At 42.5% G+C, this 15,736-nt stretch overlaps 1 protein-coding gene across 1 annotated transcript in view; it reads right to left on the bottom strand.

Moving 5' to 3' along the window:
* Positions 1-15,736, bottom strand: part of CCSER2 (coiled-coil serine rich protein 2) — a 148,182-nt gene that overhangs the window by 14,535 nt on the left and 117,911 nt on the right. Inside the window, exon 10 of the mRNA XM_089677111.1 lies at positions 12,258-12,356. Within this exon, the coding sequence (XP_089533237.1) occupies positions 12,258-12,356 (99 nt within the window). The remainder of the gene's footprint in view (positions 1-12,257; positions 12,357-15,736) is intronic.

The raw sequence follows: 15,736 nt of genomic DNA, 5'->3' as shown, positions 1-15,736 counted from the left end.
CCGGGCCTCCGCAGCTATCCCCGGTGAGCGCTCTGCATGAGCCCCCCTCCTCAAAGGTCAGACCCCACAGCCATTTCTCCTGCTGCTGTTCCTAGCAAGCTGGCCAAGAGGGCCCCTGCCTGCTGATCGCTGGTCCCCTGAAGAAGCTGGCCGCTGTGAGGATTCCTGCCTGCTGATCGCTGGGCCCCTGGAGAAGCTGGCCGCTGTGAGGGTCCCTGCCTGCTAATCGCTGCTGTCCCCTGAAATGCTGGCCGCTGTGAGGGCTGCCATCTGTTGCTGAGGGTCCCTGGGAAGCCGCCCTGTCTGCTGATTGCTGGTTCCCTGGAAGCTGCCTGCTGCTGAGCGTCCGTAAGTCATCTACCTCCCTGGAAGCCACCTGCTGCTGAGCGTCCGCAAGTCGCCTACCCTCCCCCTGGAAGCCGCCTGCTGCTGAGCATCTGTAAGACGCCTATCGTGAGTGTCCCTAGAAGCCATGAACTGCCCCTAGTGTGCACACAGACCACCCGTGTCATGAACTGTCCCTATTGTGCGCACAGACCACCCATGTCATGAACTGTCTCTATTGTGCGCACAGACCACCCGTGTCATGAACTGTCTCTATTGTGCGCACAGACCACCCGTGTCATGAACTGTCCTATTGTGCGCACAGACCACCAGTGCCATGAACTGTCCCTATTGTGCGCTCAGACCACCCGTGTCATGAACTGTCCCTATTGTGCGCTCAGACCACCCGTGTCATGAACTGTCCCTATTGTGCGCTCAGACCACCCTTGTCATGAGCTGCCCCTATTGTGCGCTCAGACCACCCTTGTCATGAACTGCCCCTATTGTGCGCTCAGACCACCCTTGTCATGAGCTGCCCCTATTGCATGCCCAGACTACCCTTACTCGAACCGCCCCATGGCGTGCCTGGAGTATAGCTACCTGGGATACCCCTGAGTGCTTGAGCCATCACTACCTGCTGAGTCCCAGTGAGCCTGATGTCCCTAGAAAGCTGGGTGGGAGCTGTGCTAAGGTCAGCCCCCCTAGTCAAAGTCCTGTTGAGTCCCTGTGAGCCTGTTGTCCCTAGTACGCTGTGTTGAGGCCAGACTCCACAGCCAAAGTCCCGTTGGGTCCCCGTGAGACTGTTGTCCCTAGTACGCTGTGTGGGAGCTGTGTTGAGGCCAGACTCCACAGCCAAAGTACCGTTGAGCCCCCGTGAGCCTGATGTTGTCCCTAATAAGCTGTGTGGGAGCTGTACTGAGGTCAGACCCCATCACCAAGGTCCCGTTGAGTCCCCATGAGCCCGCTTACCGTGGGTGTCCCTACAAGCCGCATGTCGCGGAGTGCCATGAACTGTCCTGATTGAGTGTCTTTCATAGTACAATAAAGCTTTGTGTGTTCCCCATCTTCTTTGTGTGTTCTGTCCTGCCTACGCTTCTGTCACATTAGCATTTTAGGTGTGTATCTGGGTTATTCCAGTAATTTGCAGCTCAGCTGGTTGATGTTCAGAGGCCTTTGGAGCTAAATACAGAATTGCAGCTATAGTAGCTAATCATGCTATCCAATGTTCCTGCTAACAGTCGCTTATACGCATATAAAAATCCCAGTCATGCTCAGGAGAAACAAAATGATAGAAGATTCACATGAACTTGACTACAGAATGCAGACTAGGAGAAGGTGAATTCACTAAGCCCTTGTGTAAAGAAGGCATTTAGCCCAGTTTACGAGACTCCAGCATTTATATAAAGGCAGAAGCACAGGGTCAAATCTCAAGCTCTGCTGCTGATGTAAAACTCTCTAAGAGGCTGAAAAGCTACTTCGCTTGGAAGGTGCATTAAGTGCTACAAACATTTAGGCAGTATGCACCCAGGGACACATGCCCAGAATGCAAGCAGTCAGTGTTCTGATGATTGGTCCCTGGGAACATACTGCCCTAGACATTAGAAGCACTCAGTTCACCATCCAGCAGCAGCAGCTTTTAGCCTCTCAAGGTTTTACAGTCTGCCGGCAGTAAGGCTGGACAGTGGGTCTGAGTCTTCCCTCTACACCTAAACAATGGGATCTCATCAAGGCCCAATGTCCAGTCAACTAAGCCTTTACTTAGTAATAATAATTTTTAAATAAATAATTTTTAAATAAATAATTTTTTGCATTCAGACTTGCAGTCCTTTTCACTCATTACCAGTGCCATCACAGATGAAATACACAGGCTCCTGCAGACGCTTTGCCAGCCCCAAGTACATATGGCGATACAGACTGTTATGGGCCTGGAAAAAGTAATCTATGGACTGCAAGTGCAGTGACATCAGCGCCTTGTGTTCCATTGAGATCTGTAGGTCTCTCTGTATCTGTATAATGTATCTGTGAATGGATGATGTGGCTGGGTCACTGTCTGTGTTGAAACAAACAGCTGTTCCAATACATGCACAGCATATATATTCCAAGACCATTCCCTATACTTTAATTTTTAGATGTGCTGACACAGGCGCAAGGGGTGTGAAAACGTTAGACGCAGGTTAGTTCCTGCTAACCTTCTAGGTTTCAATAATAGATAACTCTATGGGAATTAGCCCATTATGGACAAATAGGTTTTAAAACCATGTTCCAGTAAGTGGTATTTTTTTCAGAAAAATTCCAAGGGGTGAATTATTTGTATTCCAATGATTCACCCAGGTCAGACACTTATTACTCTTACTGTATAATAATATATGTTATATAAATTTACGTTTAGTATACGAGTGTGTTCCAGCAACACAATTAAGAAGCAGTTAATAAACCTGGAAACCTTGGTGTAAATTTTGCTTGGCTATAAATATTCTTTTTCTGTAATACTTGGTATTAAAATGATTTGTACAGTTACAAAACAATAATGCACTTACCATACCATTGTGTAGAAAATAAATACACTCTGCTTGGGGGATAAAACAAGGCAAAAACGCAACCATGAAATGCTGGCATGCCATTATAAGAAGTGCACATGGGCTGTTAGCACAAGACAAAGGTGACACATGCTCCGAATGTTACGGTGTAGTAAAAATACAAAAAAGAAAAGATAGTAAATTAAGCCTTCCTGCTTCTGCTCCTCTTTCCTTTACAGCTTTCTTTTCGTTGGCCTAAGACCATTCAGAAGACTGAACTCCACATTAAAAGAATTTAATTTAAGCAATAAAATTAGGGGACTGAAAAAATTAATAAAATAATATTTTAAGCTGCAGGAAAATATTTGTGTCTGAAATATGAGCCGTTTTATACTAGAAAAAGACAGCCTGGTAGGCCTAACATATTTATGTCCGAAATTAGAGTGGTTTTCAGTTCTGTGCCCCACAAGCACTATTTGCGAATGTTAAAGGATTAGGAAATTCTGTATTAATAGAAATATGGAGGAGGCCACTGATGACATTACTATGAAAGTCCTCTTTGCCCCTGCTGTCTCTAACTTCAAAACCTTCTGTCAATCTGGAAAAAGAATACTAACCAGCAGAGAGAACCCTGAGATCATAATTTGCTTGTTCAAAGTCAGTGGTTCAAAACACTGGATCAGTGGATCAGTTTGACAACCAGGGAACTAGTATTTTCAAGAGATGATCAGCGATCACAGCCTCCATACTTCATAAGTATATGATTCCTTTCAAATAAAATGAAATAAAATAAATGTTCCTTTCTATTGCTTTTATTTGAAATCCCTGGTGCTCTCTATTAAAAACTGACCACATTAGGCACAAGAGCACAGCGTGGTCAGTGCTCTGGCTGTGCTGGAACTCAGCCTGCTCTCCTCCAAAGATCAGACTTATCCTGACCCCCCCTCGGCTGCAGGGGAGAACCCTCAACCGCTGTCACAGAGCAGGGGGTGAAGGTGCCCCGCTGGAACATGTTACACCCTAAATTCTTGTTTATCATGTTCCAAAGGTGAATCTATCCTTTAACACACAAAGGCATTACAACATTCTTTTAAAGTGTGGATGCTGCTACAGGCTTGTGCTGTTTTCTGTAGTATATTTCCATTACCTAAACCAGTTGCAAAGCAGAATACCCTTTAAAAGATAACTAAGAAAACTGTCATTCTCCCATGCCCAGCTGCTTACTAATGCCAGGAACGTAATGCATAGCCTATTCATCACAAGTAATGTGACCACCCCAGAACCTATATATGGCCAGGAACAATGGTTGCGTCCATCAAGATCTCTAGCACAATACTTTGCTTTAGGACAGACTCCCTTTATGTGTGCTGCAAAACATATTTTATTGGTAACAGTTTTACTTGTCTTTTTAGGTTATTCTGGAAGTCTTTATAGGCCATAGGAAAGGAAGCTCCTAGAAAAAGCAAGAGAAATGCAGGATATGTTGGGTCAGGTTTGTCTTGATAAGTAATGTGTTCAAAACCAGCTCTATAGGAGACTCCATGCATCTCACTGTTTCAGCTGCAATGAACAATTGAACAGATAAAGCACTTTGGTTAAGGCAAGTCTTTCTGGCATTTGGGCAGGGTGCTAGTGGAGAGGCGGTGCATGCACATCATCTAGTAGGCAGACATAAAAGGTCAGGAGGGATGAGTGAGAGGTGCACAGACTCACTCTGTCTGCGGTGCGGTGGACCGATCCGAGGACTCCCCTGGTATGGGCCCTGCCAGGGAGAGAAGGAGGGAGCAGAATACCCACTCTGTGCAGAAAAAAGAGGGAGATTTGGATAATAAAAGTAGGAAACGGGGAGGAAGAAAGCCACACAAAAGCCAAATTATTATGTTTCAGCTAAGAGAGGCATTCCCTTAGTGCAACATTTCCTGCAAAGTCCTCCAACAAAACATATTTGTACAAACTAATCATTTGGAAATACAAGAACTGCTAAATGTAACAACAAATGCTGTGTAATACCTTTACCACTCAAATAATAGCACATAAAATACCAGACACTCTACATAGAAATTGAAAAAATACAAGAATCAGAATAAAAAGATCATGATCAGGTCAAGCCATGGTGACAACAATGGAGACAACCACAGTATGCAAGATTGACATCTGGAATGTAGGAATTATACATGACAGAGGATACATGGCAATGTTAGTGCAAGGATGAATAACTTCTCATTACACACACTCTATTTAAAAAGCAATGGCACATTGCAATGTAAAGCCTATTAAAGGGAAAGTATAGGATATACAGCTTAGTTCAATAGGTGCAATATGCAATCCGTAATCCATAGCAACCAATCAAAATTCACTTCCCTAAAGCCACACTAACATACCATGGACCTAGATTGGTTACTATGCAACTTTGCAACATTTTACTAAACTTTTTGATACGGCTTTCAGATATCAGGTGTCAGATATTCCATGTCTCCATGACGGAGTTTCATAGAGAGATCTGTAAAGCCTCCCTCTAAAGGTTTTCTGTAAATCAGGAAGTGCATTGGCCATTCCTTAACTACTGAGATAAAGACGGTGAAGCCATTTGGCTTATCCTTTTAAGCAACCAGTTGGAGTATACTGATATATGTGTATTATAGAAAATGTAAAAAGATAATTACAACCACTGTGCAGCATTAATAAATAGGAAACATGGCTTGAAGGTGTAATGTATATATGGCTACCATGTACATACACGATTCCAAACTATACCATGGAGCATCTATTTGCTGCAATAACACATGTAGTAAGCTTATCATATTCACATGAATGTGCAAGACTATAGATTCCCTTTAATATGAAAATAAAATGCCGATTTCAAAAATTCAGCAAATGAAAAATGCATAGAGATGTACAGTCAATCACAGAATTCATTCTATCAGCTTATCAGTGTTAACAAACTAGCCATGTTTTAGGAGCAGAGTTAACAAATAAGAACTTCAGTTTGCAAGTCATTCTGCAGTTAAATACACATCCAAATCAAAGGCTGGCTTGAGAACTAGTATATTAATATCAACCTAACTTTATGTGCTTGTGGGTGCCTTTCTCTGGAGCTCTGTCTTGACAAGGTTACCTAAACTTCAAGGAAAAGTTGAAAGGGTCCATTTGTGTCACTAAGTGTCAGAGAGAGTTTTTGGGCCATGTATATAGGGCTGTTCATGATTAGTGAAGGTCTTACAGTGCATCCAGAAAGTATTCACAGCGCTGATCCCAACTAGTCTCCCAGTTCCTGCTGCTGAAAAACATCCCCACAGCATGATGCTGCCACCACCATGCTTCACTGTAGGGATGGTATTGGCCAAGTGGTGAGCGGTGCCTGGTTTCTGCCAGACATGACGCTTGACATTCAGGCCAAAGAGTTCAATCTTTGTTTCATCAGACCAGAGAGTTTTGTTTCTCATGGTCTAAGAGTCCCTTGGGTGCTTTTTGGCAAACTCCAAGCAGGATGCCATTTGCCTTTTACTGAGGCGTGGCTTCCGTCTGGCCACTCTACCATACAGGCCTAACAGGTGGAGCACTGCAGAGATGGTTGTTCTTCTGGAAGGTTCTCCTCTCTCAACAAAGAAATGCTGGAGCTCTTTCAGTGTGACCATCGGGTGCTTGGTTACCTCCTTGGCTAAGGCCCTTCTCCCTCGATCACTCATTTTGGCTGGGTGGCCCGCTCTAGGAAAATTCCTGGTGGTTCCAAACTTCTTCCATTTACGGATGATGGAGGCCACTGTACTCATTGGGACATTCAATGCTGCTGAATTTTTTCTGTACCCTTCCCCAGATCTGTGCCTTGATACAATCCTGTCTCAGAGGTCTACGGACAATTCCTTGGACCTCATGGATTGGTCTGTGCTCTGACATGCACTGTTAACTGTGAGACATTATATAGATAGGTTTATGCCTTTCCTAATGTCCAATCAATTGAATTTCCCACAGGTGGACTCCAATCAAGTTGTGGAAACATATCAAGGATGATCAGTGGGGACAGGATGCACGTGAGCTCAATTTTGAGTGTCATGGCAAAGGCTGTGAATACTTATGTACATGTGTTTTTATTCCTTTTTATTTTTAATAAATTGCAAAGATTTCAAAACAAACTTTTCACATTGTCATGGGGTATTGTCTGTAGAATGTTGAGGGAAAAAAATGCATTTAATCCATTTTGGAATAAGGCTGTAACATAATACGTGGCAAAAGTTAAGAGCTGCGAATACGTTCTGGATGCACTGTATTTCCAGCATGTGCAGAGCTAGGCACAATGCTAAGGCAACAAGAACATGCAAACATGACTGAAGGCCACTTTATATATGAATACCCAAATCAAATTAAACATATTGTACTGGCCACAATGGATACTGTAATGGCCTGGGCATGCTATCTGTGAACTTTAGTAACTAAACTTGCAACAATCTTTTAAAAACACAAAAATCATCATCATGACTACGATACAAAAAATTCAGCTGCTGGTAGATGTCAGTGTCTTGAATTACTCTAGTACCACAATTGTTATGAGCGCTCTCATTGAACCCTTTGAATTCAATAAGTCATTGAGAGTGTGTGCATGTATATTAGAGGAATATTTATTTTTGAAATGATTATTAATATTTCAGATGAGTGGATGGTGATCTAAAATTTATTTTGCTTTCTAATTTAACCCAGTAGCACCCATCAAGCAATTCCATGACTGTGATCCCTCTAGTGAATCAATCCCACAAATCTAGCATGCAGCTCAGAATGCAACCACCAGTGATTAATTTAAGCAGGGCATAGACTGCTTGAAATTTTTTTCAACAAAGGCTTAATATCGAATGAGACAGGTGAAAAACTATCAGAGCAGCCACTGCATGCTATCAGATGGCGTCACTATTTGGTACCACAATAGTATTCAGGCAGCACCTGCTGCATGAATATAATTGAGTTTCCTCCATTGCCTCTGTTAGCTTGGATGGGGAAATCAAGTGATTTTGTCTCTGTCCCTAAACAGTGGAAATGCAAGTCATCTATGCCCAGCATTAGAACAATGCTTAGCTCTAACTCTCCTCAGACCAACCAGAACAACAAAGACGATTTCTGATTAGTTGCTATGTATTACTGCACTTTGCATGATCGCCTTTGCAGTACCAAAAATGAATAAACCTGCAAAGTTCTAAATTTTCATATACAACCCATGATAAAATTTAGAACACTACAGCAATCAGGGCAAAGAAATGGAACTTTACACACTCAGTTGCTCACTTGTCTCACTGCCTAACCGTAACCAAACTGAACTTCTTTTCTTCATGTGCACTTGTTGTAGGCTGTACAGGTAGCAAATGAACCTATGATTGCAAACCTCAGACATGAAATGTGAACAAAGCATATCCCTCTATGGTGTGTACTTGTCTCAATTAAGTGTAATTTTTGTCTGCCGCTTCATTCCTCGGTTATCAGCTTAAATCACTTCTGACAAGTTTTCCTAGCACCAAGAGAAAAATGGTGACAGGGGAGGGACCTCCAGCAGATAGACAGCCTCAGCTCTGTTTCTATGAGGTGTGTGCGTGTGGGGGTCTCTTCCCTCCAATCAGCTTTCAGAACCCTCCTCACTGTGCTCTGCAGTGTCAGCTCTCTGTCCCCTTTTTTCTGAATTCTCAGACAAGCTGTATAAATTCTGTAATTTGAATGGATGTAGAGAAGAACAGGTACAACTTATGTAGGAGGATTGGTTTCATTTCTGTGTATCACCTGAGGCCAGTCACCTCACTGGGTATATGTAGGGGTTTACAACCACTTTAAAATTGACTGATTGGTCCACAATGATAGAAGCAGCCATATTCAGTTACCTACATGTATGCTTACTTTAAAATGAACCTGGACTCCCCACACCTGGGACAATAATGCAAATCATCCCCAAAACATTATTGTGGTGATTTCACTGTGCCCTACTATCTCCCACCTAATTGGCTTTAAAGTGTGATGGGCGCTTAGAAAATAAGCATGTAAATAGGCACATGACGATGTCTTTATTACTAACCTGTAGCCTAGCCAGTTAAATATGTTTGTTAAGCACACAGATTTGCTTTTAATGAGAAGTTTCACTATGTTGCCAAAAAAATCAGCCAGCAAAAGATGAAAATGTATGAGCCGCAGTGATCTACTACTGTCTATGCATGTTATGTGGAAATAGAGAATGACTGGTTAATGAATATGGTCTGCAAAAAAACAAAATTGTATAACACATGGTAAAAGTTATAAATTTACTGGCAAGAAATTAGCAGGGACTCTACAGTTGCAGCATGTTAAACACTGCTTGGTTTAATACTGTTAGAGGAATCCATAAAAAGGTGTTCTGATGTTAAAACAAAAACCTAATTTCAACCTTAATCTTAAAAAGGAATGTATAACATTTTCAATTAGTTAAAATTTTAGTTTTAGTTTCAGGAAATTTCTCTGATTCATATTTTAACAAGCTTTCACTTTTATGCTGTTATTTTAAACATAAAGATTGGTTGACTAGCCACTCGAATAAATTTACAGTGGCTTAGTGTAACTTTTATTCTTTAACATAAGACCCACAGACTTATGCTGGCATTACTAAGATTTCACTCGTTCAGCCATGCAAACGGATTCATCCATCCATGCTAAACAAAATCTCTTCTGCCAGCTATTATTTTCTGCTATTCTTCCCAGCGTCTTCAATTTCTAGATTGAAGGACATCAGACGGGAGTATGCCAACAGGCCCATCCACAGATTGAATTCTGATGAAACCACTCAAAATGTGCTATTTGTATACCTAGCTTTACAGTGCATTATTGAAAGGAGCAGTAAAGTACAGTCATGCATAGCAATGCAGGAAGAAGAACTTGTAAATTGAAAATATGACCCTTGTCTATATGTAAAAACCTGTATTTCAAAATCAAATTACAAAGACTATATGTTCTTTTTATCCTCTTGCCAACTGTGCAATGCATTTATGTGGCAGCAGGGGAGAATTCTTTAACACCCAGTGGCCATACATATGTGTTCATGGGGCTCTGAGGTTCTATTCTACCAGCACACTGACTAAGCTGTCACCAACAATGTCCAGTAACTGTTTGGTATTGGGAGTCAACAAAGCTGCCAATAGTGTGCCTCCTGTGGCAGCAGTTCATGAAGAGTGGGAAGGCAGCTCTACTTTACAGCTTTAACACCCACTTACAGGGCCGCTGGGGGGGTAGAGGCAAGGGGTTAATATAGACACAGTTTCAATTGCTTTTGTGTAATAAGATGGCGAGTCTCACACATTCCTCCAACAGATAAGAGCAGAATTAAAGTGTTACTAAACCCCGGACCCTACATTCACTATATCTGGTCTCCCACAGTAAACAGAATATGGAAGTGCGATTCTTTTAGTAAATATAAACTGCTAAATACCATTTCTCATCAGCAGTTAGAGCTCATCAGAGTTAGAGTTTTCTTTCTGCTCTAGGAGGATGGAAATCCCCTGACCTCTGTCTGGACAGTGCTGATTGGCCCTTTGCTAAATCACATGCACTCTCCCAAGGAAAAAAAAAACAAAACCTCTAGCAATACACACCAAACTGAGCATGTGCATACCTACAGTTCAGTCTGGGGATAAGAGGTGGTCACTTGAAAAAGGGGAGGGACAGAGAAGAAAGGATCAAACAGCTTTTTGCACAATGCAGAGGATTAACCCCTTAGGTTCCACAGTGAGTATAACAAACATGCTTTACTGAATATACAGACTGATTTTATGGTTGTGGATTTAGTAACACTTTAATATCAACTATTAACTACATAGTAGAATGTCTTATGTCTAGCAATGTATGAGAAGGATTCCATGTTGTTAGACAAAATAGACTTCTTTTAGAAAAACATTAGGGGAAAACAAATGTACCGTATTTGCCGGCGTATAAGACGACCCCCCTACTTTTCCTGCTAAAATGTAGTGTTTGGGCTATACTCGCCGTATAAGACTACCCCTCTTCCAATGCACACCAGTGGGAGGAATAGTGCCCCATCATTGATGTCAGTGGGAGGAATAGTGCCCCATCATTGATGTCAGTGGGAGGAATAGTGCCCCATCATTGGTATCAGTGGGAGGAATAGTGCCCCATCATTGGTATCAGTGGGGGGAATAGGTGCCCCATCATTGGTATCAGTGGCAGGAATGGTGCCCCATCATTGGCATCAGTGGGAGGAATAGTGCCCCATCATTGGTATCAGTGGGGGGAATAGGTGCCCCATCATTGGTATCAGTGGGAGGAATAGTGCCCCATCATTGGTGTCAGTGGCAGGAATAGTGCCCCATCATTGGTGTCAGTGGGAGGAATGGTGTCCCATCATTGGTGTCAGTGAGGGGTGGAATAGTGCCCCATCGTTGGTGTCAGTGGGGGGAGGAATAGTGCCCCATCGTTGGTGTCAGTGGGGGGGGGGAATAGTGCCCCATCGTTGGTGTCAGTGGGGGGGGGAATAGTGCCCCATCGTTGGTGTCAGTGGGGGGGGGGGAATAGTGCCCCATCGTTGGTGTCAGTGGGGGGGAGGAATAGTGCCCCATCGTTGGTGTCAGTGGGAGGAATAGTGCCCCATCGTTGGTATCAGTGGGAGGAATAGTGCCCCATCATTGGTATCAGTGACACCAATGATGGGGCACTATTCCTCCCACTGAGACTTGCTGACCCTGTTCTCGTATGGTGCTGCTGCAGCCAGCATATGTGGTTGCAGCAGCACCTCTACACAGAGCACTTACCTGCTGCTCCGGCACTCAATTTTCGCGGGGCCGCTCGGCTCCGCCCCCTCGCCGGTGATTGGCCGCCTGTGTGCCTTTCCTGAGCTACAGTTCTGGCGGCCAATCACCGGTGAGGAGGCGGAGCCGCGCAGCCGCACGAACATCCAGTGGCCGAACTGAAGGAGACGCCGCGCTTCCTGGACCGGATCGTCGTGGGACTGGATCCAGGTAAGAGACGTCAGCCCCTGCAAACCCCTGTACTTAATGCCGCAGCCCCCCTAACATGTGTACCGCCGTATAAGACGACCCCCGACTTTTGAGAAGATTTTCAAGGGTCAAAAAGTCGTCTTATACGCCGGCAAATACGGTAATCCCCTTCATTAATGGTCTTTTCAATTTTTGTTTTTATAAATTCATACCGACACAAGGGTGTCTATTGGAGAAATTTCTTGGAGGATACTCTCATATCCATTGTCTAAGACAGCTGATACGCAACTGATACGTATTGGCTATAAAGTGAATTCTGTTCTCAAGAGGGTCCATTTCAGTAAGAAACAATATTTATAAATACAAATCTGTGTTTTTTTTAAACATAGCATTGGTAGGATTATAACCTTTAGAGTGACTTGGTATAGTACTATATTTCCAAGCACTTCACCCTCTCTCACACACTACTCACTGAACTCCTTCTCCAGCTGGTCTGAGTAAACTTGTCATGCTGCTTTGACTTCTCCTCCTTGGGCTCTTGACTTTCTTTCTGGCATTTACATTTTGTTTTCTACAAAAATGACACAGGATGCCAAAAAGAAAATATGTCAAACAAATGAATACAAATATTTAGTGCATTTAGACATACACTATAGAGGCATTCTAAAATACTTCAACAATGACGATGAGTGTTCATAGTCCAAAAATGAAGCAGGTGACTCAAGGAAATGCAAATGAAGATGCTTCGATAGTGTATAGTGCCGTCAGACTGCTAGTTATACAGTAAGGCATGCATGTATCAATCAAAGCTGAACATAAATAGTAGGGAGGGTAAAACCATTCACATATATACATTTCCACAATAAAGTACCATAGTGCACAACATTACAGAAAAAAGGAAGTCTATGGGCTACTTAAGTCTTTAAAGCGGTTGCACATGATGGAACAGGTACCTGTCAAAACTAGGTACCTGCTCTCCCCCCAACATATTGCATGCCAAATTAGATGTGTGTGTGCGCGTGTGTGTATATACAGAACTTCCACTTTAGGGTGAAGCTCCGCTTTAAGCATTTCATACCCTGAGGCTACTTTTAAATGTGTGCTGTGCAAGCAATTCTGCCTTACAAATCCACTGCAAGACTGGGCTGCACTGAGCCTTAGGCAGCTAGTTTTTTTGTATTCAGCCTGCTGGTTGAACAAAATAGACTAGTTTCCTCCATCCACAAACTTGATGTGGATGGGGGAATCCTCTTCACTGAGCTGTTGTATTCGGACAGCAGAGAGATTTTTTCACAAGCAGCGAAAAGCTGACATAATGGTTGTACAGAAGTCAATCAGTTGACTGGCTTCTGTACAACCAGCTTGCCCATACAGGGACAGAAACTCAGCTGATCCCTGCTGAACCAACCAAATTTCAGTCCATGTATGGCTGTTTTAGTTAAGCGCTGTGTACACAAGTATGATAGACACATCAACGCTGCACGGCAGCACTATTGGGAGGCATTCATACTTGTGTACAGAGCGGTTAACGATTACATGCAGGAGACCCAGCAAAAGTTCTGAGATTTTAGCTGTGGGTGAAAACCCCATCAAAAGCAACTGGACACTGACAGCTCCCGCAGCTAGTCATGGCAATCTCACATGTAATTGCTCACTGAGCCAATCATTGCCAGTAATCCCCCTAAAGTGCCATAATTTATTTAGGAAAGCAGAGGGATTCTAGACACTCAGCCTTTAAAGGGACTTTTTTTTTTTATTAAAATATCACATTTTGAGATTACTCACAGCATTAAAATTAAGTGGACCAGTCAATGACAACTGATAAACACAAATAATTTTACATTTTCACATTTTTATTTCACAAAGTGCTGTGCTTAAAAAAAAAAAATCAGAAATGGCAACTTTGAATCTAAAGTATATCTGAATATACTCTGCAATGCTGGATAGAACTGAGGAGGGATAATTATGGGTTTTTTTTTGTTATGTGTGTCTCGTTGGGGAGATTTCCCTTTACTTTCTATCCTGTAGACTCATCTAGGAGTGAGGATTTCTTTCCAAGTCTGATGAAAATCCCATTTTAAGCTGGCCGATTACTAGTAGAATTTTGTTAACATTTATCTGGATTTGCTAATGGTTACCGCGGTCCAAACGACAATCGTTTTTGACCGTAGTGATGAGAAAGGAGAAGGATGGAAATTTTCCCCCAATACATTCCTAACAGTGTAGTGGTTTCCATTTGGAAAACGTCATTCATACTACGATCGAATATTGAAAGAAAGAAAAATGTTTACTTTCGATCAGCATTATTGATTGTACTTCCAAGATTTTTTCGCATGAATATTTGTTTAAATAAAAATATATGGACCGCTTTAGACAGTTTACACAAAAACAGGTCTGCCCATTGTTAGATTTCTAAGTGCAGTATCACCACACAGGCCTTCAGAAGGAGTAGTAAGCTCCGTGTGCAAAGCATTGCCCTCTTCCTCGTACTTCGCCCCTCCCTTCCTGTGACAGGCCATGAAGAAACTTCCGGTTTCGGCTGCAGCGTTCTGGGATCCCTCTTCCATCTACGGTGACATCTATGGTCGGGTGACTCCCAGAGACTGCGGTCACATACCTAGGCTCCCCTCTGCCACAGACTTGATGGGCGTTTTTATCATTCTTATTCTGTGTTTTTAACTGCTGCAAATACATTTTTATGGTGATACTGCACTTAGGAGGCACCTCTCTCCTATCCCTTTCTTTTCCCTGCCTTTATACAGTTGGCTCACTCTGGGATTGCTGCCATTGGTGCGTCTCCACATGCTTTGGACTTTTAAACAGACTATGGACCTTTATATGTCCTGGCTGAACAACAGGGCCATAAGCTTTTAGTGCACAGATTGTATCTATGTATATTCCATTGGAAGATTTCCACTCTTTCTGTTCTGGTGGCAACTCAAAATGTTGAATTTACTCTCACTTTCATGACACTAGTGATCAAAACAATCAGAGAAAGTGAATCTTCCTAAAGGGGACACAGACAGGATTAAAAACCTGACAGGGGTTCCAACCCATCACCACTCTACGCAAATTACATGAGCCGAATAAAATGTATGCAAATTACTGATTTAATCACTTGTTGTCAAAAAGCTTATATAGCAGGCAGCATGAGATTAAAGCTAAATGTATGACAAACAAATACACAAAAATACATAATAGGATCTGTTATACTGCCAAAGGATTTGTATTTTTGTACGCTCATTCCCGATACTGATAAAGCCAACCCAGACAGCAGAGCCAAACTGGAGTCCTGTAGATGGATCGAAAATTGGTTGGTTCAGTAAGGACCAGCTGATTTTCAATCCATCGATGTCTGTTCCCGCTTGAGAGAAAATCAATCTAATGATTGGCTTCTCTTTATTAGCCATGTTGGAAAATGTATCTTCGATCAGTGCTGCAGTGCATATCACTGTATTCTAACAGTGGAAGAGTCCCCACTGTCAGAATATAATAGCACAGCCGGAAGGATTTCTCTATCCACCTCAAATGTTTGGATGGGAGAAACTATTTTTTTTTGCTTTTTTTTTTTTCCATTGGCAAAAAACAAAAAAACAAAAACATCTATCTACTGCCAGTATTGGCCAGCTTTACTCTTCACTACTGCAGTTAAGTGATACAGCTAGGTCTTCATCGTGCCCTCATCATGTAACAGGAGAGTGAAAGGAAAGCTGCAGACTAATGAACTTGTTTCATGGTCACTCTATTTTCCGCAATCAACATGTTCCTTTTTAGCACTTGGTCACTGCAGCACAAATGATTTTCAACAGACACATACCTATAGGATTGGTTAGTTTTCAATCTGCCTGAAGTTCAGCCTTGAAACAGATCACACAATTAAGCAGGAGCAACCAAAGCAAAGATAAGAGTAACACACAATTTAACCATAAATGACTTAAACATGACATGGCT

The sequence above is a fragment of the Staurois parvus genome, unplaced genomic scaffold (assembly GCF_062004578.1).
Source record: "Staurois parvus isolate SC_StPar_1 unplaced genomic scaffold, SC_StPar_1.0 ptg000177l, whole genome shotgun sequence".
NCBI classification, from domain to species: domain Eukaryota; kingdom Metazoa; phylum Chordata; class Amphibia; order Anura; family Ranidae; genus Staurois; species Staurois parvus.
This window is presented reverse-complemented; position numbering and strand designations above follow the sequence as displayed.